The 22553-nt window shown below is 41.3% G+C and overlaps 1 protein-coding gene across 1 annotated transcript; it reads left to right on the forward strand.

Annotated features, from left to right (window-relative positions):
• The first annotated feature begins 874 nt into the window (after positions 1-874).
• Positions 875-21888, forward strand: ets1 (ETS proto-oncogene 1, transcription factor). The gene is made up of 8 exons (XM_088300541.1): positions 875-1178; positions 13658-13777; positions 14259-14459; positions 14722-14799; positions 16251-16496; positions 17577-17837; positions 20580-20698; positions 21597-21888. Exons 1-8 carry the CDS (start codon positions 1118-1120, stop codon positions 21810-21812), a joined length of 1302 nt encoding a protein of 433 aa, XP_088156667.1. The 5' UTR covers positions 875-1117; the 3' UTR covers positions 21813-21888.
• Positions 21889-22553: the final 665 nt, after the last annotated feature.

Below are 22553 nucleotides of genomic sequence, written 5' to 3' on the forward strand. Positions count from 1 at the left end.
TGGTGGGCTTATTATTGGAATATATTGTCCTGTGAAAGAAGAGATGTTGAGGTGCCGACTGTCACGTTTACACAGGCGTTGTCAGGCAAGTTAATTTCTAATGCTGATGTAACTTTCTTGTGTACTCTGCACGCAAATGCCACATTTCTGAGTTAAAGGCAGACAAAACCATGATATTTCACCCACCAAATTCACTTATGAAATACAGTATTGAAAAGGTATTGACTAATTCTAATGAATTATGGATTATGTATTTTATCAGCATATCCTTAAAAGTATACTGTAATGAGAAATCACATTGAGGAGCACCATTCATTACACTAAGCCTATGTTTCTCTTGTTTAGAATTATAAACTGAAACTTAACCCAATTTGGTCCAAAAAGTATGAACATAGTTCATACAATGGAAACTATTGTGTCGATGTTGATAAATTTAAACTATGTTAAAACGGTACTTAAATCACCCAATTTACTGTAAATGAAAAATTTAAACGATAATTTATTGTAAGGGAAAGGTACGGTACTTATCTTCTCAAACAGCCCCTCATTGCAGTTTTTTTCTACTCTGGCTTTTCTATGAAACATCCCTATGAAACATCTGTAACATCATTTTCGGGAACGAGTAAACATTCGTGTCATGACGTCTTTAATGATTTGGGGACTACGCGGACATAGTGCGTGTGCGCGTGTGAGCGCGTGTTTGTGTGTGCGTGTGCGTGTGCGTGTGCGTGTGGTGCGCTTGTAATTGAATTGTGAATCAACACGCCGGTCAAACCTTCCTCCTCCGCCTCCTCCCGCCTCAACCCCGCCAAGCACCGCCCACCTCAGCTGTCGTCGTTCAATCAAAGCAACGCCCCATAGCTCGTCAGGGACAGAGCGGAAGGAGTGAGTGTGTGAGTGAGTGTGTGAGAAAGAACGAGGAAAAAAGGGAGTGTGGGCTGACGGTGTGCCGGGAGAAATAAAGCCAAGTTTGGAAGTGACCGAAACCAGAATTTTGGTTGTGTTTTCGAGACTAGAACGAGGTTCCATTCAAAGTGACCGGCGCGCGTTAGTTTCCCTCCCTGATATTGAGTGTTCGGAGCGGCGAGATAAGAAGCGGCACATTGCTTTGACGATCATGACGGCAGCCGTCGATATGAAGCCGACGTTGACAATCATAAAGGCTGAAAAAATGGACGGTGAGTAGAGCTATTGAAGTTTTTAATTTTATTTATTATATATCTTGTTCTGTTTACAATAGATTTGCGTGTCGTGCGGCTGGCACTTCGCAACAGTACATCATATTCATTCGTTTATGTTAATAACCAGGCACATGACGTTCATATTTCAGTTTCACGGTTGCTCAATGTGGGGCAACGCTTGTGAAAAAAAAATGCAATCACGCCAGCGGATTTGACAGTGATGCAATCAGAGAATAGCTTGCGTGCTTCTGCTTCATCACCAAATTAATCATGTTGTGATCTCGGAGACGTGAAACCAGGATGCAACAGTGGGAAAAGTTAGCGCGACAATTTGACGTCTAACTTCTTTTCCATGACCATGTGCTGCGTGTTGCTTTTATTTTGAGTGTGTGTTTCACTCTCGCTTTGATCCCAATCTATCTCCATGTTTATCTCCATCTTAACTCTCATCCTTGACCCCGCCAAGGCTGCTGTCAGCAAGGGAGGCTCGAGCGTCCCCTCCATCACCAACTCCCTGGTCCAGTGCCCCCACCCCCCTCCTCCTCTCTCCTTTTCGTAGCTCCCTTCTGTTCACTGCCTGACTTTTTGAGGCAGGCTGAGGTGATGAATCTGCAGTGTTGAGGTTTGCCTCTTTGCTGACCCTGCTTGCCTGGAACTCTTGGCTTACTCCAGGGGCAATTCAGGGCTCATCCAGGGGAAGAGCACAACTGTTGTCAGCTGGGTTTTAAGCCTTGTGGGTTTCACTCATTGTGTGTGTGTGTGTGTTTATTTTTAAGTATTTGCATTATTTGCACTTAGCTGCAGTTTTTAGCCTGTTGTGCCAAAGCAGCTCAAGTGCTGTTTTTAAAAACAGACTTGTGTGCAGCATGTAAATTGATACCTTAGTTACCATGTTAAGAACTATCTCATCGTCAGTACCTGTGCAGCGCATGGAAGCACATCTACACACGTCACAAGGTTTCATCGCAGTGATGGTGTTAACAGTGCATGCTATCTTGCAAAACCAATTTCTTCTTACTCAATTCAGTAAACAGTAAATACGTCAGGCTCAGGTCACGACCAAGCAAGCAGGCAAATGTTCTAGGAGAAATTAACCTGAAATCACAAAGGCTGCCCCGTACCCAGGACATAATTTCAACAAAGCTCATTTTAGCATCAGAAAAAGAAAACTACTTTAGTAGAGATTATTTAAAACCTACACAGGGGCGTGTTCTGTAGCCACCTGGCTTCTCAGAACACCTGCAAGCACATGCTGCATATCCATAACGCGAATAGGCTAAAGTGGTTTATAGGCCACCATGCTGTAACATATTTTTATTCCTTTATGTGACAAGTGTGAAGTTTGTGTTACGCCAAGGTCACAGAACTCTCTCCAGGGGAGGTAACTCAAAATGTGTTGGGGTCAAAGGTGCATCCAATGTAGGCCAACATTTCACGTTTTTACTCCTCCATTGAGTGTTTATGTAATTAATTCCTTGTGGAGCAAAGTTACAAGACTGGAGTTGTAATCCAGCACAGATTTTTGTAATGCTTTACAGTGGAACATTTGGGGTCAAGCACAATTTGTTCCAGTTTGTTCGTATTGTTATTGAAAAGAATAGAAACTGAAGGCGTCCATTTTAATGCAAAGCTGTTAACCATCACAGAAACTTTGACTTTGTATGCAATGCTTTAAATCACATTTTAACATTCTTAAATTCCATACACATGTATACTAATAAAAAGATGCTAACCTAATTCTATTGAAAGTTAAAAACAGTCAATATTTGACTAATATTTGGGCTGCTTTTAGGGTGAATATCTAAAGACAAAACATGTAATAATGCAGTGTACACTGCATTATTTTTAAAATTGTGAATCAACTTCTGCGGTATTATACTGAGCAGCCAGTACAAAAACATATGTATCGCTTCCCTGCATCACTGCAAGTTCAATTTCTGGCTCTGTATTCATCATCACACTTTTGCAGCACTCCTGTAGCCATTCCTTAGCGAAGTGATGAACAATAAATTTTCCAAAGGGACCACGTAAGAACACTAAAATGGTTGTTGAAGGCTGTACCAGCATGTTTTCCATATTAATTAAGCATTCATTTGTCCAGTTTAAACAACCTGCTGCTCGTGTGGATATAGTTTCTGTTTTTGCATATAGGAAATGCAAATTTGAAACAAAAACATAAGCGGTTGTTAAAATTCCAACTTTGTATACACATTGGGATTGCCGTTTACTCAACACTCACAAAAATCCCGTCAAAACTGTGAACACAATTTTTACTAAATATTTTTCAAGTGCTGACATGTCTAGCAGAAAAGACCTACTCATAAGCTGTTCCCAGTTGGGACTCCCAAATCATTCTCTACATGGGTTTATGGCTTGAATGGGATGTATAATATAATTGACGGTGACTCATGAGGATGGTAGGGTAATGAATTATACACATGTGCACATCAAAAATAAAAGCACCACTTAAAAAAAAAAAAAACTCAGCATATCCCATGTTTCATTTTGACTTAATAAATAATTTGCGGGCCGGTCAGACTCTGTGGATAGGCCAGAGTAGCCCACGGCTGTACTTTGCAAAGATCATCCTTCGATGCTCACTGATCTTAAAACTTGCCTGACGTCATCAGGGACTGATTCAAACTCTGAAGTTTGCTCTAAATTATTCAGATTGCACAACATAATTTTTAAGACAATGTCCTTCCAACCAAGCCACAGTCTTCCATTGTAAAATATACCCTTATTTTAAAATGGAAGCTCTTAGATGTCCTCATTTAAATTGACTGACAACTTTCTCCAATATTAAATTGGAGAAAGTTGTTGGCCAGAAGCAAAAAGTTTTCAGTTTGATGGGAATTCCCGCTTTTTGGTTAGGCATTAACGTCAGGGTTTAGCGACAGACAGGAATGTTCCTGTAGATCGTGCGTCACGCTTGGTGGCACAGAGGAGCTTGAGTTCAGACTGCAAACTGTTATCTGATTAAAATGTTATGTTGTAAGTGGCATTCCGCTCATTCGTCTTGAGAGTCGTCTTCTTCTTAAGACGTCCTGATTCTTCTGCTGTGACGTACGAACATAAAACCAGGAAGCGCCTCCCACTTTGGTGCAGCCACGAGAGTTTTGCCAGCGCGCTGTTTTGCATTAGATTCCATTTTGCTTTGGTGTCTTTGTGTCAGCACTTTTTGTAGTGTGCGCTGAGTAATATATGCCATCGTTAGTGTACACGGCCGCCTGGCAGCTGTGCAAACATTGTTTGGCCGATCAGGGTTTTGCTTGATGTGGTCCGTCGATGAATTGAGCCAATTAAAGCGAGCAGGTCCGTGTTTTTTTTTCCAGTATGCCAAACTCAGAACTAAATGGTTCACTGAATCAAAGCCTTTTTGTAGGTCAGTATGTCCACTTTGTCACGTGTCACCCTAAATTAGTCAATCTGTTGATCAAGCTGCAGTCTGTCGGTTTATTGGACAGGGTGTAGTGATGTAAGAAACCCTTAAAGTTTATGTATTTATTATATGATACAATTACCATACAGTACTTTGTGACAAAGATTGTGACTGACTACTGTTTCAAATAAAAATGTACATTCATGCAAATGGAATTAGAAAATTCACACAATGACCCACCTTTGGTTACAGTTAAATAACGATGGTGTGTGACATCAAGCTGGCATTTCCTTCATTGCTTCCTTATTCCGGCTGTCTTCTGCTGTGTTGCCCGCATGAACGTGTAATGATTACACTGAGTTCTATCTTAAAGTTTCCCTAGCGACTACAAGCCTTAATCATCGCTTATAAAACTTAGTCATAAAGAAAGGCGTGTTACACCAGCAGTCTGCTAAATAGCAAGCATATGGTGAGCCAGGGGAAGGGGTTGCGGGGGTTGAACGAGCCAAAGACATGGCGAGGTGTGGCCAACTAATGGTTGTGACAGCTTATCAACATGCTAAAAAGTTGAGAAGTGTCTGCAAACTGTCTTTTTACTCACACATTGCACAACTGAAGCATTAGTGTGAAGAGAAAATATGTGCCTTGGCAGACGAAATAAAACGGTTCAAACTCGTTCCTGGGGTTTACACACCCACCCACTCAATTAGATGTCTCCCTAGTGTTCCTCTGACTCCTTCAGTTTCACATCCCACCACCTTCATGTGGTTTGTAGCTTTGTCTCCTCGTCTGGCGTTCCTAACTTCTAATCCCTGAGTCACGGCACTTGATGTCCGCTGTGCCTCACAGCACCGCAATGGGAATGTCATCCTTGGGCCAAAATAGTTGACAGGTCAATAGAATATCTTTAATTTAGTCAGGTGGTTAACCCAACATGGGTCTTTACGATTTTGTTTTGTTTTGCTGATGCTGACGTCACGCATCCCACAATGTACTTCGCCAATTGTAAACAGGATTTAAAAATGTTGGTACTGAATGACGAATGTTGTTTTTTTTAATTTTTTTTCCCCCATTTGACGTAGAATTGTTATAGCATTTAGGCGTCAGTGAGGAATTTTTGGATGGCACGTCCCGTCTCCCTTTTTTGATGCTATTCATGAGCTGCATTCAAGTGGATGCTTCGAATTAGTTGTGGAGCTGTTCGCCAGCTCACAAATTAAAGGGAGGTTGCAAACTTATGCTAGACTCGAGAGAAGAACTATCTTAGAGCTTACGTTAGTAAGAGGCTGGTACAACACAACATAGAAGAAAAACGTTCCACCTTTCTGGCACACTGTGTCAACCTGTCGCTATAGGCTACACTCCGATACTTTTAAGTTAAGTGAATAGGACTTTGTAAACATATGATAAAGATAAGGCGCTGCATACTCTAAGTGAACTCCGTTTACCATTTTGAGCAAAATGGATTTTTCGTTTGTTGGACGATAATCTGTTTTTTGGCAAAAGTGCAACAAGTACCACATTCACGTTGATCCGGTTGCTTATGATGATACGAATTGCAAATTGTGGATTGTTGGCCCTATAACCAACATATCCAGCTTGCACATGCATCTCATTATTTCCTTTTCATCGAAATGAAGTGTGAATTCACCCGGACGTAAATTTGGTCACTGCTCTCCATTGTGAATCCTAACTTATCTTTCCATCATGGCGGCATAAACAAATCCACACGGAGAAGTCCAAAGGACAATCGTTGCACAGTCTATTCTATAGTAGAAGTCTTCTTCAAGTGTTAGTCCACTGTCTAGGAAGACAGCTGTCTTGTTTCGCCACTTGGGCCCCATGTTGCTCATTCTGTTCGCTCTATAAGTTCCAGATTTTGTTAGCTTGTTTCCTCTTTTCCAAGTGCTTTCTGCACAACACCTGCTCACACAGTCTACATGCTTTTTGGCAGAAGGTGTGCAAATTGGCTAGAACTTTAGACACCCCCCCGCTCCCGACCCTCAAGCATTACAAGCAGATTGAATAAATGGTTTGCCAAGGCAAACCTGATAAAACATGGGCGTGTTTCCATGAGTGGCTCTGTCAGGTTTAACTCTTGCATCATGTTTAGATGGTTATAGTGGAGTAGGAGAAAAATATTTTCTCAGGTGCATGAAGGTGGTCAATAAATGCAAAATATATATACATATTTTAATGACCAGTGATATTTTGACATGCTTGTGTGAAGTGTTAATCTTCGGCTCGAATGATTACCAAAAAACGAAACTGGCTGAAGATATCCCAATCGTATTTTTGTGTTATCACACTTCTCGAGCAAAGTGTGCTTGAGAGCATTTTCTCTAATTGAGTCAAATTACTTACCAATGTATTCCTTCGTACTGACTATCTTATATAAATATCAGCAAAGGCTATTGAAAAGATATTTTCCCGAGTGGTGAATATTCTTTAATGAATTAGATCACTAACTTATGGCCTAGCATCGATACTACAGTTATTCTAGCCATTTTTTTTGTGTGAAGAGGAATTGGTAGAACAATGTTGACATCAATCTCGATGGAAAAGTTTTCAAAAGCTTAGAAACTAACTTTAACAAGTCACTAAAATTGTTGCAAACATAAAATGGATTGACCTTCAACAAGTTCGATTGGGATGTTTAAGTGCTGGTTTTCCACATATAAAGACACAGATCGCAAGTACTGGTCAATTACTCATTTGTCATTTCTGCACAAAAAAAAAGCCTTTGGCTTCAATGGAATCCTTATGCGTTTGTTTAAGGCATATGTACTTGGTCAGGTGGTCACATTGTGAGTCAACAGACAACAATTTAACAAGACATGGTCATTTGTTTTCATCAGGGCCAGTCACACTGATAGTGTGACGCTAACGCCCCCCCCCCCCCCTTAAGCCCCCCCACCACCTCGCACTTTGATGGAATGAGTCATAGAGAGACAACAAGAAGCAGATTTTATCGTCAATGATAAATTCAAATCAAAACCATCTCGGATTGCAAAACGCCAAGTTGTAATTTTCCACTAATCTGACGGCCTTGTTTTGAAACTTTTATGAGCTCAGCTGGTTATTTTCTAGAAAATGCATCTTAAAGCTAGGCAAACTTTGTGATGTTAACAAAGGTTTTAATGTTCATTCGTAGCCACAAAGTCTACATCAAGCCAAAAATAGAGAAGTTGTTAATCATCTGGTGCTGAACTAATTTTGCCACCAAGACCACTCGTCTCTTTTGGTCACTTTAGAGGAATATGAGAAAGCTGGATGACATACATTAGTGATTGTAAAATGGAGGTGGAATGTTAAACATGTGGAATGAAAACACAGTAAAATGGGGGAGGCATTTATTTATCAAGTATCCATCTGTAGCCCATAGCTTGCCTCCTGCACATGCATACTTTCCCACCACGAGAACTAAAAACCTCAAATTAGTCAAGAGTCAAGACACAAAAAACAATTGAACGCTACATATGTTAAATCCCAGTTTGGTCTGAAAGACATATTTGCTATTTGCTCGGGGATTCACATTTGACAAAATAGTTGTTAATGAATCAATTAATTGGAGAAGGGGGGGGGGGTCACCGCATGCATATACACTTGCATAAGGGACCTGGTTGCAGAATGTATCAGCTTAAATAAAAAAATGGGTCATGTTTTGTGGAAAATTTGCAACAGACAGAGTAAACTGTTTGTCAGATGTGTCATCTGTTTGCTTTAATGCCCAAACAGTCCCCCCAGAGCATCCCTTGTTTGTTTACAACAGGGACAGAGCCTGTACTCGAACCACCTGCATTCTCCAGTGGAACACTTGGATGTCTTTTTCCCCCCTGCTTAGTGTGGGAATATCCTTTGGAAAAATTCTAAATATTGAACTCACAGGGGCGACATTGATAGATGATGAGATGATTTTATATTTTGGTCCCCCCCCTTCCCCCCCTTATTGCAAATTGGCCTGCATTTATGACCTTAAAATAACGCAATTTCAAAATATCTCCAAAACTTCCCATTCAACATTCAGCCATCATAAGTTGGAAATGATTTGAAGAAAACAATTTACTGTCAGTGTTTGTTCTCTGTGGTGGTTGTTTTTTTTTTACCTGAAAATAAAGGGGGAAAAAAGAAGGTTGGGTGATGCGCTGTGAAAAGTGTATTACCGAAACTTGAGGCACACCTAAACCACACATCTTTTCACACATTGGAGACTGAGAACGCTGTTCATAAGCAGTTGCGCAAGCAAATTGGCAACCAAATCATGTTGAAAGTGCTTAGTTTCCACACTTACCACAACGAAAAAGTACCATCAAACTATAGGTGAAAAGATGTTCGCCTTTCTTCGGTCGTGCAGAAAGTGAAGCAGAAACAGTAGCACTAGCACATCATGCGCTAATGTCATTTGAGAGACTTATGGAGAGGAAATAGAAGGAATTGTGTGGCAGCAGTGCTGTATTAGTCTCACTTATTGTCTCCTTCAGTAGCCGGCGTGTCTGCGGCGGTGATGATTCGGGACAACTCAGGCTTCGTTGCCAATGACAGATGTCAGCAGGAGTGGCCTCGTGCCGCACAGCCTCCATACACCACCACAGGCTTGTGCTCCAACAGGGCAGCCAAAATACAGTGGTTGCTGTCTAAGAATAAAACTACGGTTTCAGCATCATGGTCTGCGCAGGAGGGATGGCCCTGGTTTGTGTATCAGATATTGCCAGCACTGTCGTGGGTTAGGAGCAGTCTGGCCTTCACGTTGGTTTGAGCTGGCTCTACACTTCTATTCTTGGTCCTTGGAACTGAGATGGAAATCTAAACAGCTTTCTGAACAAGCGACCCTCTTAAAACCAGACTGCCGTGCTGCCCTCCTCCTCTTGCTCCACTGCCGCCCTCAGCCGGCACTTCATCACTCTGTGGTGCTGAATGGGCTCTCTTCATATCTGGGGGGGGGGTGCATGAGCCCATGGTCTCAGACCAAGGGTTCTGATAAGATCTTCACCAAAGGTTCTCCGAGATGCAACTGTCACCTCTGGTCATGCGTGGAGACGCTCATGCCTTAAAGTGCCAATTGTGAGGCTTTGGCATAAAGCCAAAGCATCCCTTTTTTTTTTTTTTTGCTTCAACTGGAACTAGATGCATGTGGGATATTCAGAAACACCTTAGTAGTGGATTCTAAGTGTCTGACCTTTAGCTGAACCCACCACTTGCCCTATTACCCACAGGAATTGAAGACGTAGCCACAGGAAATTGACTGTTAAACCCTTGAAAAAACGTAACAAGGAGAAAACTTCATCATTCCCTCATTTTTACCCACCCCCATGTCTACTTCTCACACCAACCCTCAGCCATTCACTGAATAAACTCTGTAGGGCTAATTATAGTGGAGTTGCTTGATAAAAAGCACATTTTCCCATTGTATCGGGTTTGCTTGCATGCAATGCTTGTATCATTGCATCACAAGAGTGGAAGCTGCAGTCCGGGCTTTATGAATGAAACGAGTCTCCAACAGAGGCTGTGAGATGGCACTGATCCCACAGTGATGTCACTCCAGAGACACTAAAAAGTGAGGGAGACTTGTGAGACCTCCCGTTCATGAGATCATATTACATGCTGGTGACTCATTCTCCCATACTTAGCCGTTCTGAAGCACTCACCTCCTCAGGATGTTCCCTGGCTATCCTATTCGACCCTGCCGAGCTCTTGTCTCCTTTGCAACGGCCGTTTGTATATTTTGTACTTTAGCCGCTTTAAAGCTTACCAGAACCTTTGTGTGATGTTGGTAATGGGCTTGAATGGAACGCCTGCAAGTTTAAAGGTGCTCTGCCTGTTTGTGAGACTCCCATTGTGAAAACGGCGCAGTCAGCAGAAGCCTGCCCATTACTCATTTATTGGTGAGAGAGGCGTGGTTCATCAATGCCGAAACAACAAATTCACTTCTCAGAATAGACAGCATATAAAATGAGATCATTCTACATATTATGCAATGTATTTTCCACCCTGACTCTTGACAGAGCCACTCCCGCGTTTGTAAGCTAAGTGGGTAGAACCACACGGTCTAATGTGGAAAGTGATGACTTGTGAATGCTTGAACTCACTTGACCATTGTGTTTCTTAATGGGACTCGCAGCCACTGAAATCCTATCAGGGCATCATTTACTAGATGCCACCTAGAATGATGCTAGCTTAGCCTCTTTCACTAATGGATGGACGCTGCACATTAGCTCTCTGCCACAGATAAGTTTCATATGGATCATTCTCAGAGATGATAGCGCTATTACCATTAGTCCTTTAGCGCGGTATATGTGCTGTCTGCACTGGCGTGTCTGTCTTTTAGTGCAATTCACAAAAGTTTAAAGATAATCAATCTATGTAGAGAAAATAATCTGAGATAAATGTTGTTTTTTTATTGCAATGTATTGAAACCGTTTGTTAAATCACTTAAAACATATTTTTAACATTTACTATAAAATTGTACAGGATAGCTCAATTTTGCCAGCACAAGTGTATGAAGTATGCGCGGAAAATTCACTGGAGAATGTCATTAAAACAAAAATGAGAATAAATTGGCAACATTTTCTAACGACCTGCACATATTTGTAGAATGAGCATGACTGGCCAGCAGCCAATTGGAAGATTGCTGGTTTGAGTCCGTTTTAATTATTTTTGAGAAAGACACCAATCCCCAGTTACTGTTAATGCCATTGCTGCCATTACTAATGTAATTATTTACTGTGGGACTAATGAGGGATTATCTTCTTCTGTAACCAAATGCAAACAAAAGAAATCCCTCCCATTGCAATTTGGCGTTTACTCTCACCGTAGATCATGTTTCTCGCATCAAAGAGTGTTCAATGGCAGCTCTTAGTCTTTGATGGAGTTTTTTGTGTTAAAGTGGGTACAAGTTGCAAGGGCTGATAAAAGCAACGGGGAGGGTAAGGCTCAAGCGGTAGGGAAGTGCAGACAAACTCAACTCGATCCAGTTGAAATAAACGGCCACACTCACACACCGTGGCCTTTACATCAAAGCTTAGACTGTCTGAGCCGCAATCCCGTCTCAAATTGCAGCAAATGGAACATGAAGCCATTTTTATAATCAGATGGAGATGCGGAAAGCATGTTTTTGTATTTTGAGGCTGCATATGTAGAACATACTGTACACGTTAACAATTTATCCCCAAGTGGAAATATGGGAAATGAGTGTGTCAGCTTATATGACCCTGTAACACCAGTATTTACTCTATTTGTAGCAAATTATATATCATACTAACTTTCAAAAATGATGATCAACAACTTTGCCATTCCACAGTTATATCCTTTTTTAAGATGCGACTAAATCACTTACTTTGTGGGGCCATTTTCTTTTGACACGGAGGATAGGAACTAAAAAAAATGTCAAACTTGACTTTACACACACAGATTGGTTGCACGGACGAAAGGAGGGAAAGTTGCTGTGAATTCCAGACTGGGTCGAGACGTCAGTGAGTGGTCATGGCAGGCATGGCAGGCATGAAGCGTATGCCGCTTTAATGTGCAGTGCTGGTAGATAAAACCACCAGCCCAGTGGAGATGTCTGAACATGTGGGTTTGATGCTACCCCTACATCAAGAGTTTGCATAGATCATGTATAATCTTTAAATATACATTGAGAAATTTAGCATGTAATAGAGTTGGAACATTCCCCAAAAATAGTGTGGGTGCTCAGACAAGCAACACAACACACAAAACTGAACTGGCCAACTAAATGAATACTAAAAAAAAAAAAAAAGTTTCTCGGACATGCAGTTATTTACCATGCTTGTCAAGTTCAAGCTTATTTGCCTGAACAAAGCAAATCTCTGTCTGCTGAGGTTTCCCATAAGGTAAACCTGTTAAATATTATCAATGTCGGTAAAGATTAAAATCCATTCCGTTTTCAAATTAACTGAAGCTACAACTTAGACATGGTTGCTTTCTCAATCATGAGAGCAAACCAATTGTAGTAAGCCTTTTGTGAAATGTCGCATCTTCAAAGCATTTAAAATCCAGTTAAACTTTAACTCACAATACTGACTCAAGCTTATCAAATAAGATAATGACACGATGTCTGACTAGTGGTAGTAATGGAACACTTTGTGCCCATTCATCTTGTTAAACTCACCACGGACACACTTTTGAATTTGAACCTTTTATCATTTGTAATTATTTATCCAGTTATTTATTTTTTTAATTCTTTGCAGTCTATCCTTGTAATCTTGGTGGCCTCGGGTCTTGCCCATTGTTCCTTTTATCATCGCCCTTGTTGGCCTGTGTATCCCACACTTCTTAAATCTGGCCAATCTAATTAGATGAGCGCGAGTCATCGGGCACTGTTTAAAGGCATCAAAGAGAGTTCTGTTCCCCACTGGGTGCCCACTGGCTGTGAGCAGAGAACACTGAGCATAGTGTCTGACCGAGACCCTCAAGATAGCTCACACCCACCCCAACTTGGCTAGTCTTCGCCGACAGCCTAGATGACATCATCGCCTCATCTCTTAACCCCCGACCCTTCCCAGGGTTTGACCCCATGCCTGGTCTGGCGACAGTACGTCCACTGTTTCGGGGCAACATTGTAGGAGGGCTAAGAAGGGGTCATGGTATCACTGATGGGCACCAGGCGTTAGCCATCCCCCAACCTCCCAATACGTGAAGGTATGCGCGGTAAAGGTTAGCCTTTGGAGAAATGGCAAATAAACATCTTGTGTTTATTTGGAAGAACGCCAGGTGATAAACCTTAGCTTGAGGAGACATTGACACATTGCGTGCACTTCCCGAAAGAAAATTCCGTTTAATCGAATATTTATAAGCGGTTCGGAAAATGAATGAAATACTCGTTAGTACTATACGACATTGTCGATCAAAAAAGTAAAGCGAAATGCCATTTCCAGTTCATTTATATGCTTTAATCACGTCGGAATGTACGGGTGTGACATTCAATGGTTACGATGATGATGTAATAATTGCTCTTTATGGTCAGGTCTATCTTTGCAATAGTTGTGTTTGTATGAGTACAGTTTTTGACCGAAACTTCGAACATTTTTTTCCCCCAAAGTATTATCCAACTCATTTCTAATTTGTGATTTGGCAGATCCGGAGTGTGGAGATGTTCCCCTGCTAACTCCCGGCAGTAAAGAGATGATGTCCCAAGCTCTCAAGGCTACATTCAGTGGCTTCACCAAAGAACAGCAGCGACTGGGTATCCCCAAAGGTAGACTTTGATTGTACACCAATTAGTTGTTTTAACGGGGAATTTCCGTACTCACAAAAACTGAGCCCTCAAAACCACAATGTGCCGCATACGAAACATCAGATCCTTCAGTAGATAACACATTTGCAAAAGATGGCCTTGCATTGTGTATGTTTCATTTCAGACTGACTTGCAGCATCCTTCCAAAGTAGACGGCAAAGTAATTACATAGCTCCCTAATTGAGGCCAACTGCAGAGCCTGTTCCTGCAATTGGTAAAAGCAGGACTGCTGTACAGTATTTGTCAGTGAAATTGTACAAGCATACCTCCATTAGCATCTGCTTGTTTGCATCAATTGATGCCTGACTGTTTCATTTGCGTGGAGTGTAAGATAATGCTGGAAAATTCTGCTGTCCTTACTGTTTAAAAGTGTTTGTCTCAAACGCAGCTCATACGTAAGGTGAAAATGTTAGTGACAAGAATTGCTTCTGCTCCACTTTAGACCCCAGACAATGGACAGAAAACCATGTCGCAGCGTGGCTAACGTGGACTGTGAACGAGTTCAGTCTGAAGAACGTAGACTTCGACAGATTCTGCATGAATGGCGGCAGCCTTTGCGCCATGGGCAAGGAGCGCTTCCTGGATTTAGCACCTGACTTTGTGGGCGACATCCTTTGGGAGCATTTAGAAATGCTTCAAAAAGGTAAGACAGCCATTTTCTCGTACAGAGATTATCAGGTTGATGACCCTAAAATGGAATATGTGAGAAACCCACACAAGAGATGTGATCTTTGCTTGTATTCACTTAGTCGATATTTGCTATAGTAACAGGAGCCAAACAGGAAGACACACGTTAGCAGGGGTCATTAATATTTCATAATGCTGCATGCAGTTATGTGATACATAAAATCAATGTCGAGGTCACTGACGCTCAGCGACTGATTCTTTATCTATTTTTCATGAAGAGGATACAAAGCATTACCCCAACAACGGACTGACCTCCAACTTCCAGGAATCGCGTTATACCTCAGACTACTTTGTCAGTAAGTACTTGCCACACTCAATTTCAGTAATGTTGAAATAATACAGGATGCTATCTTAAAATAGACCCGGAGATTCAAACCTTGACGGAAAAACCTTTCCCTCTTTAATTGCCTTTGCTGCAAAGCGATGCGATGTAGGTTTTGCAACGGTTGTGTGCTTATAAATAAGTAATCTCGCTTAAAATGTTTCTTTCTAGCAGTCTGTTTGTCGCCTTTTTGAATTCCCTTTCATGTATAAAAGCAAGAACCCTGTGGGAGTTTGAAAATACTATCCAATCTGTTGCAACACTTTGATTTGAGTTCTGTTGATTTTTTTTTTATTTCTAATCAAACATTGTTGCTCAAATGAAAAGTCAGAATTTTTAGGCCAAGCTTATGACTGTTTTTTTTTTATTCAACATCCAGAGCATATTCTGCTGTTTTCAAGTCTAATTTTGAATGATAATTGATATAAGATGATTGGGTAGCTGGGTAAAAAGTCAGAACGGTTCACAGTGAATTGCTAAACATTCAAGAATTTCACAGATTTGCATTGTCAGTCACGCTAACAAAATTTTGACTTTTATTTTAACCGATTCTGAAACGATACTACAGCAAAAGCGGAAAAAGACATTCAATATTAGTAACTAAACAACTCAAAATTATTTTTACGATAACATTTAACAATTGTATAATGGTTTATATTTGCAATGAATTTCTTTTTAAATGTTACTTATGTTCTGTTACAATTTACCATTTATTATATATCTGGTCCTGTACAAAAGTCTTGGGCCGCCAAATATTTTGTTGTCTCAGCAATGTTATCATGATCATTCATAACTAGAATGCTACTGAGTTTATCATATACCTCCACCAAGGCTAATAGTAGTAGCACTAGTAAAAGTAACACTAGTAAAACCGTACAAAAAATATATAAAAAGGAAAATAATCCAAAAAGCTTTGTATTTGTATATTTGTTTGTGTGTTCGCTATGTCGTGGAGAATGGGACTGCGCCAATTCGGGGGAGTGGACTGTGCTACTGATGTCATGGTGACTTGTAATACAGATCCACTGTCAAAACCTCATGGCTACATTTAATAGCTATCACGTAATGCAAGAGCGGAATCAGGCTGTGATACAATGGAAGACGGCCTAACACAGATAGCAACAGGGACTATTGTGAAGAGCACAAACAAACATCCAACTGACAACCAATCAAAAAAGATGTAGACTGCTGGCTTAAAGGTCACATTGGTGATTTATTTATGTTTTTGTCTTTTTGGGGGAAGTCTTGTGATTTTCCTAAATTGCTTGTCAGGCTTGGCTGAGTCCACGCAGTGTCATCTGCCACAGTTGTTATAGTCTTCACATGAAGGATGATCACTCTGCTCGCTCAAAAGATTGATCTCGCTCCTCTGTTTTACTCTTCTCTTTCCTGCTCTGCTTTCTCTCTGCTGCCTCCCATCTTCAGGCTATGGCGTTGAGCATGCCCAGTGCGTCCCCCCCTCTGAATACTCAGAACCCAGCTTCATCACAGAGTCCTACCAGACGCTTCACCCCATCAGCTCAGAGGAATTACTGTCGCTCAAGTACGAGAGCGAATACCCCGCCGTCATCTTACGGGACACGCCCCTCAACCCCCTGCCGGGCGACTACTTCTCTGTCAAACAGGAGGTGGTATCCCCTGACAACATGTGTGTGGGACGGCTGAGCAGAGGTGAGGGGGGTCAGGCATCAAAACATATGGAATAGATTGGAGATTGACGCTCAGAATAGTCTGCATGGCTTTGTAATGTGCCGGGTCCTGTTTTGGGTGTTTTCTAAAATGTCCATGGGGTGTTTGTGAGGCATGTCTGTGTTGCTTGTGTGCGTGTCATTGCAGTTTGAGTGCATCTGTGTGTGCTGAGGCCACTAGATGAGAGAAACACCTCCTCTGGTTGGTTTGTGGTCTCAACAAACCTGGTTTTCACACTATTCTAGGTCGTGGAAAACATCAGCCTTATTTTTTTTGTTTGGGGCGGTTAAACTGATACACGCTCATGCACCACAACCTGCTTTTATAGTACAAAAATAAATATATTCTCACAATGTCCCCTCGTTAATCTTAAAATTAATCAAATACCTTTAGTAAGTGTGCAAGTAGGTGGTTTGGGTTTTTGAGTCATTAGCTGTCGTTAAATGAGATTTGTGAGGTTTTCTTTGCATTTGCTTTTTGGGATGAACCACCCAAGCAACCATCCATTTAGCAGTTATGACATCATTCATTTCTGATACAGCTTTTGGATTGTTTCCTCAGCTTCCACCTATGAACAAGTGCCTTGTGTACTGTACAAATTTCCCCTACTCAGTGTAATGTACAAGATCCAATCCTTGTGCATCCCACACACCACATGTTACTTTTCAGCCTTGCGTTGTGCTCTCGTGGGAAAGTATTTTTTGCGGCTCGACTGATATCCACATGTGGCTCCAATTTGGCCAGTCGAAGATTTCGGCATCAATCAAGGTGTTGAATTATGTGTCATTTGTTAATGACTCACCAATGAAAGGCGGCTCTTATCTTTCCCCAGACCGAAAATAGCGAGACAATTTGTTCGATTGGCGACTACCGGTATTTGAAATCAAATCCAAATGTTTTTTTTTACAAATGAAATGAGGTGTGAAATTTAGAGGTTGAACCATACAAGGCATTACTGTGCCAAAAGTGAGGAGTGAGGCGTTGCCTTACTAATGTTTCATTATCAAAACTAGAAAAATGGCAAAAGAAAAAAATTGTTTTAATCTTTCCATTTCTGTGCAGGTAAATTGGGTGGTCAGGATTCTTTTGAGAGTATCGAGAGCTTCGAAAGCTGCGACCGTCTGACGCAGTCCTGGAGCAGCCAGTCGTCGTTCAGCAGTCTACAGCGAGTACCTTCGTACGACAGCTTCGACTCGGAGGATTACCCCACGGCGTTGCACGGCCACAAGCCCAAGGGCACCTTTAAAGACTATGTGAGGGAGCGTTCGGACCTCAGTAAAGACAAACCCGTCATTCCGGCGGCGGCACTTGCAGGATACACAGGTGAGAGATTTAATCGGGAACGGTTTGAAAATTGAAACACGAGTTCGTTTTATATTCACGTCACAACTGGCTGCATTAGCTTCACAGTGCATCCATGAGAAGACCTTTACCATACCCCCTCCTCTCCCATAAAAAGGGGTCCTGCTGCCTCAACAAACAGTGACATACGTGCAGCATTTGTTGGAAAAATAAAATATTTTGGCTCCATTTCTGAACTGTTGAGTTAGGAACATTAATTTAATAATCGGGCATAATACTTTTCATTCACACAGCATCAAGTTTAAAGCTTCGTCTCAAGACTATCCACAGCTTTTGATGCAGTACAGCGCCACCTTTTCTACTAAGAAATAAAAGGAAGCAAATTCATTCGCACTAAATGAAACAAATCACATAATGCTTGTGCAGTCATTTTCTTTTTCTTTCTTGCTCTTGCTTTTCTTTTGTTCACTTCGAATCTGCCTCTTTTTAATCTGTAGCCCACATCTCAACCTACATTTTCCAGGTTGTCTCAGCAACACTGCTGAAACTGAAATTATGCCTGCTCTCGCACATAACCAGCCCGAGTCAAATTATCGCTTCATCTCTTGTGGTATTTTCAGAGGCAGATAATGTAAATCTTCAAACTTCCTCTGATGCAAATGTTCCTCAAACCTGCCAGTTTCTCAACCAAATGCGTCACGTTTTATAATAGTGAACGAACCCCCCCACCCCAAAAAAAAAACGCGTGTGCATACATATCTGTGTGGGTGGATTCCCCCCACGCCAAAAAGCCGGCAAGAGGTTCAAACGCAGCGTTGCGCAGGCTCGATGTTCTGCTCGACTTATCGCAGTGGTGACATGATACGTGACACTGTATTGTGAGGATGAGGGGGTTGCATGAAGAAAACTTAGCCTACATCTCCATGGTTTCCTCTGACTAATTGACATTTAAACAGCCATCTGCACTCAAATCTGTCAGCCTTGCATCATCTTGAACTCTGCGCTGTTCTGATATTCGAATGCTTGCAATTGTAGAGAATTTGTATGCGCATCTCAGCTACTTTTCATATCAAGGATATATAAAGCACTATCCGTTGAGTTGAGTTGAAAATAGTTGTGTGAAAAGAATGCAGGATACCCGGAAAACTACTGCTTGCTATAATTTCAATTTACCGTGTAACTGTAATTTTATAGCGTGCCGTCGCACAAGTAACTTTTTCATTCATTGTAAAACTCCACAACTGAACACTAGTTTGCAGACACAACAATGTCGGGAAAAGATTGCTTTTGAGGTTTTATTACCGAAAATTCTGAGAAAAATTTAAAGTTGCCCAAACAAGAAACAAAACAAAAAAAACAAGTCAGTGTGACAGATTTTTTTTTTCCTTACATGATTGTCCTTCAGAATTGTTCCATTGGCCATATTTTAGCTCAGTAGCCCATTTGCCAGTTATACTTTCATGGATCACATTTTCCATCTGGGTAGGTCACATATTGAGAGAGTGGTGCTAATGTGAGGCCCCGCTGTGCACTTATTCAATACAAGGCCATTGTATGATATTTTTGGCAACACTTTTCTTTTCATAAAAATGTAGTCTGCGTTTTATGCACGAGAGCGGCCGTTGCTGCTGAAGGGCCTCGCTGTTACAGTGGTAGACGTTGGAATGTGAGTCAAAGCTGTGAAAGAGAGCCAGTGTGAGCACCATATGCATTCTTACTGCACTCAAACACAAGATGCATGCTCACAAATGTCATGTCAAGTGTGGAAGCCACATGCTTCTTTTCCCCGAACGCTTTTGGTGAAATTATACAAAGACGTCCTCGTTTTTTTTTTGTTTTTTTTGTTAGAGTGGTGGCTTTCGCTTGTGTATGTGTATATATATATTTTTTTTGCTGGGGCGGCGTGCTGGATACGCAGGTGTAATTTCAACATGCACGCCTCAGCAGCAGGTGGGTTAGTGTATATGTCAAAAAGCCACAACATCAAAGTGTGCTACTGTCAATCTTACACAGACGTGAAACCAGTCATTTCTTTAAAACGGTCTTTGTTCCTGTTTCACTCCTTTTTTTTTCCACTTTAAGCCGCAAGCCTTCAACTGGTTAGTACATTACTTTATTACACAATAAATCTTAACCTCATTAAATTTGTACTCCGTGAGTGGACGGGTTGAACAGGCAGGTCATTTTAAATCACCCATTTCATCAGTGTAGAACACTGTAAAAAAGTTTACAGATGAACACAGCCACTATCAGATGAATGAAAACACAATGGAGGACATTTTAGGGAGCGCAGTGGTTTCCTTTCTTTGGGTTCGGGCTGCTTCCGAAGGTTTACTTTCACACCCTCCTGACCCATATGAATATTTAACGGCCATGCATGAAAGAAGCACAAAGGGATACATTGTGCTCCACCTTTTAGTACGGGTTATAATGTGACTTTTCTTCTTTCTCAGTGCATATTACTTGAAATGAACGACTGTACATTGCTGTGCAGCAATGAAATGTTTCACTTAGATTTTTGTAAACATGTAGCTGGGCTTGGGAAAAAAAATAAATAAAAAAATAAAATAAAAAATTCTTGTTGCCTACCCTATTGCCTGGGTGTATGTAGGAATCAACGGATTGTTTTCACATGAAGAGCACAGCCACTGCTTGCCAAAGATTCCTACCTGAATGTTGCCGTAGATTTAGGACTGGTGTAAATGGAAGGATTTGAAGGGAGTACGTCTTCCAAAAATCATGTGTTTTTCATGTGCTCCGCAGGCACGGGCCCCATCCAGCTGTGGCAGTTTCTCCTGGAGCTGCTGACCGATAAGTCTTGCCAGTCCTTCATCAGCTGGACAGGCGACGGCTGGGAGTTCAAGCTTTCCGACCCGGATGAGGTGAGAGGTTACGACCCCACCGGTCACTGGCACACGTGCTGGGAGGTCCTAAGTAGTTAACCACATGAACAGACGCTGCTTTGACTTTGCAACAATTCTTGCTTGGTTCCATGAGTGTAATTTTAAAAGATGTGTGTGCCCGATTCCGACATGTCAAAAGTACTATGTCTTCTTAAAACGCCATTTTTTTATGTTAAAACAAGTTTGTGAAGCTCATTTTGATGTAGTATGTTTTTTTTTTATGATAAATGATCAACCATGGCTAAGATCATCGTGATTCACCTAATTTAGTGATCTTTGTTCATGTTACTGTACATCTGTGATCATGTGACTGTTCGGAGTTATGTACAAAGAAATGTTCACTAAATTAATTTGATGGACCATTGCAAAAATTAACAAGCAGAAGCAAACTTACCATTTTTTTATATGCTGTAGGAAAATTAAATGAAATCCTATATACCAATGTCAACAGCAACTGAACATGCCTTCTTGCGCCCCCTTGATCGTTTATTTTTATGAGCACCCCTGTATTGCACTTCATTTTGCCTCAATTGCCTCACTGATCATTAAACAATCAATTCTACACCACGGAAGCAATTCTGAAGAATGAATTAATCCACGAATAATACCCATCCTTGGTGTACAATTTCTTCGATATGCAAGCTTTCTTTTTTGTTGAGTAAGTTTAATTCTTAGGCAGATTGGGTCGTCTAAGTCTTCGCACGTCACCTCCTTCATGCTGTAGTCATAATGCTAATGCTCATAACATAACATAAGATTGCATCATCCCAGTTTGTATTCTCTGATGATATTACCCTGGCTACAAAACATACGCTGTAATAATTTCGTCATCTCAATTGCAAATCCCAATCCGCTCATTCTTCCCGTGGCACTTTAGGTTGCTCGCAGATGGGGAAAGAGGAAAAACAAGCCCAAGATGAACTACGAGAAGCTGAGCCGCGGCCTGCGCTACTACTACGATAAGAACATCATCCACAAGACGTCGGGGAAGCGCTACGTGTACCGCTTTGTTTGTGACTTGAAAAGCTTGCTGGGCTACACTCCCGAGGAGCTGCACGCCATGTTGGACGTAAAGCCAGACACGGACGAGTGAAAGTCCGTGGAAACACAAGCAAGACAATGAAGCCACATGGACGGGCACTCATTAAGTGATCTTAACGAACCTTGATTTTTTTGGGGGGAGGGGTGGGCGGGAAAAATGTTTGTAATGACTAACTGGTTTTGTCATCTTAGCGCTCTTGGATGAGGTTTTAAGAGGACGCAAAGCCAAAAGCCTGTATTCATACCCTGTTGCGTTAGAGGTGTGATATATAAATATATAGTCATTCTGCTAGAATTTTTGCAGAGGTTGGTTGCACCATGCTGGTGGAGCACAGGACAAGAGGACCAAGACAGACAACTGTTCTTTTATTTTTCAGCTTGGACCAAAAAGTGTCAAGACGTGTATTATTTGACTGATACTGACAGCAGCCAATGCAACCCCAGCAGCAGGCATTTACAGTACGTTGTAAAATGTATCCACAATTAAGGTAAAGCAGTGGAAGCAAAGCAAGTATAGCTGTAGAAGATTTTAAGGAGAAGCGTGCTGAGGGGATTGAATGGTATGAGACTCATAGCTAAAGTGTCTGCGCGACGACTGAAAGTAGTCGTTGCTTATGAAACTTTTTTTTTTTTAAACGTGCTTTTTTGTCTAAGACATATTGACTGAAACTCATTGAGGTTTTTTTTTTTTGCATATACCAACAGTATTAGTAACGGTAGACAATCATTGTGGGGAAATCTATGGTTGTTTGTTTTAAAGTATATAATGTCGGTTCACTGTCGTTTTCAGCAG

This window comes from Idiotropiscis lumnitzeri, chromosome 7, assembly GCF_059441095.1.
Source record: "Idiotropiscis lumnitzeri isolate Australia: NSW breed Sydney's pygmy pipehorse chromosome 7, RoL_Ilum_1.0, whole genome shotgun sequence".
NCBI classification, from domain to species: domain Eukaryota; kingdom Metazoa; phylum Chordata; class Actinopteri; order Syngnathiformes; family Syngnathidae; genus Idiotropiscis; species Idiotropiscis lumnitzeri.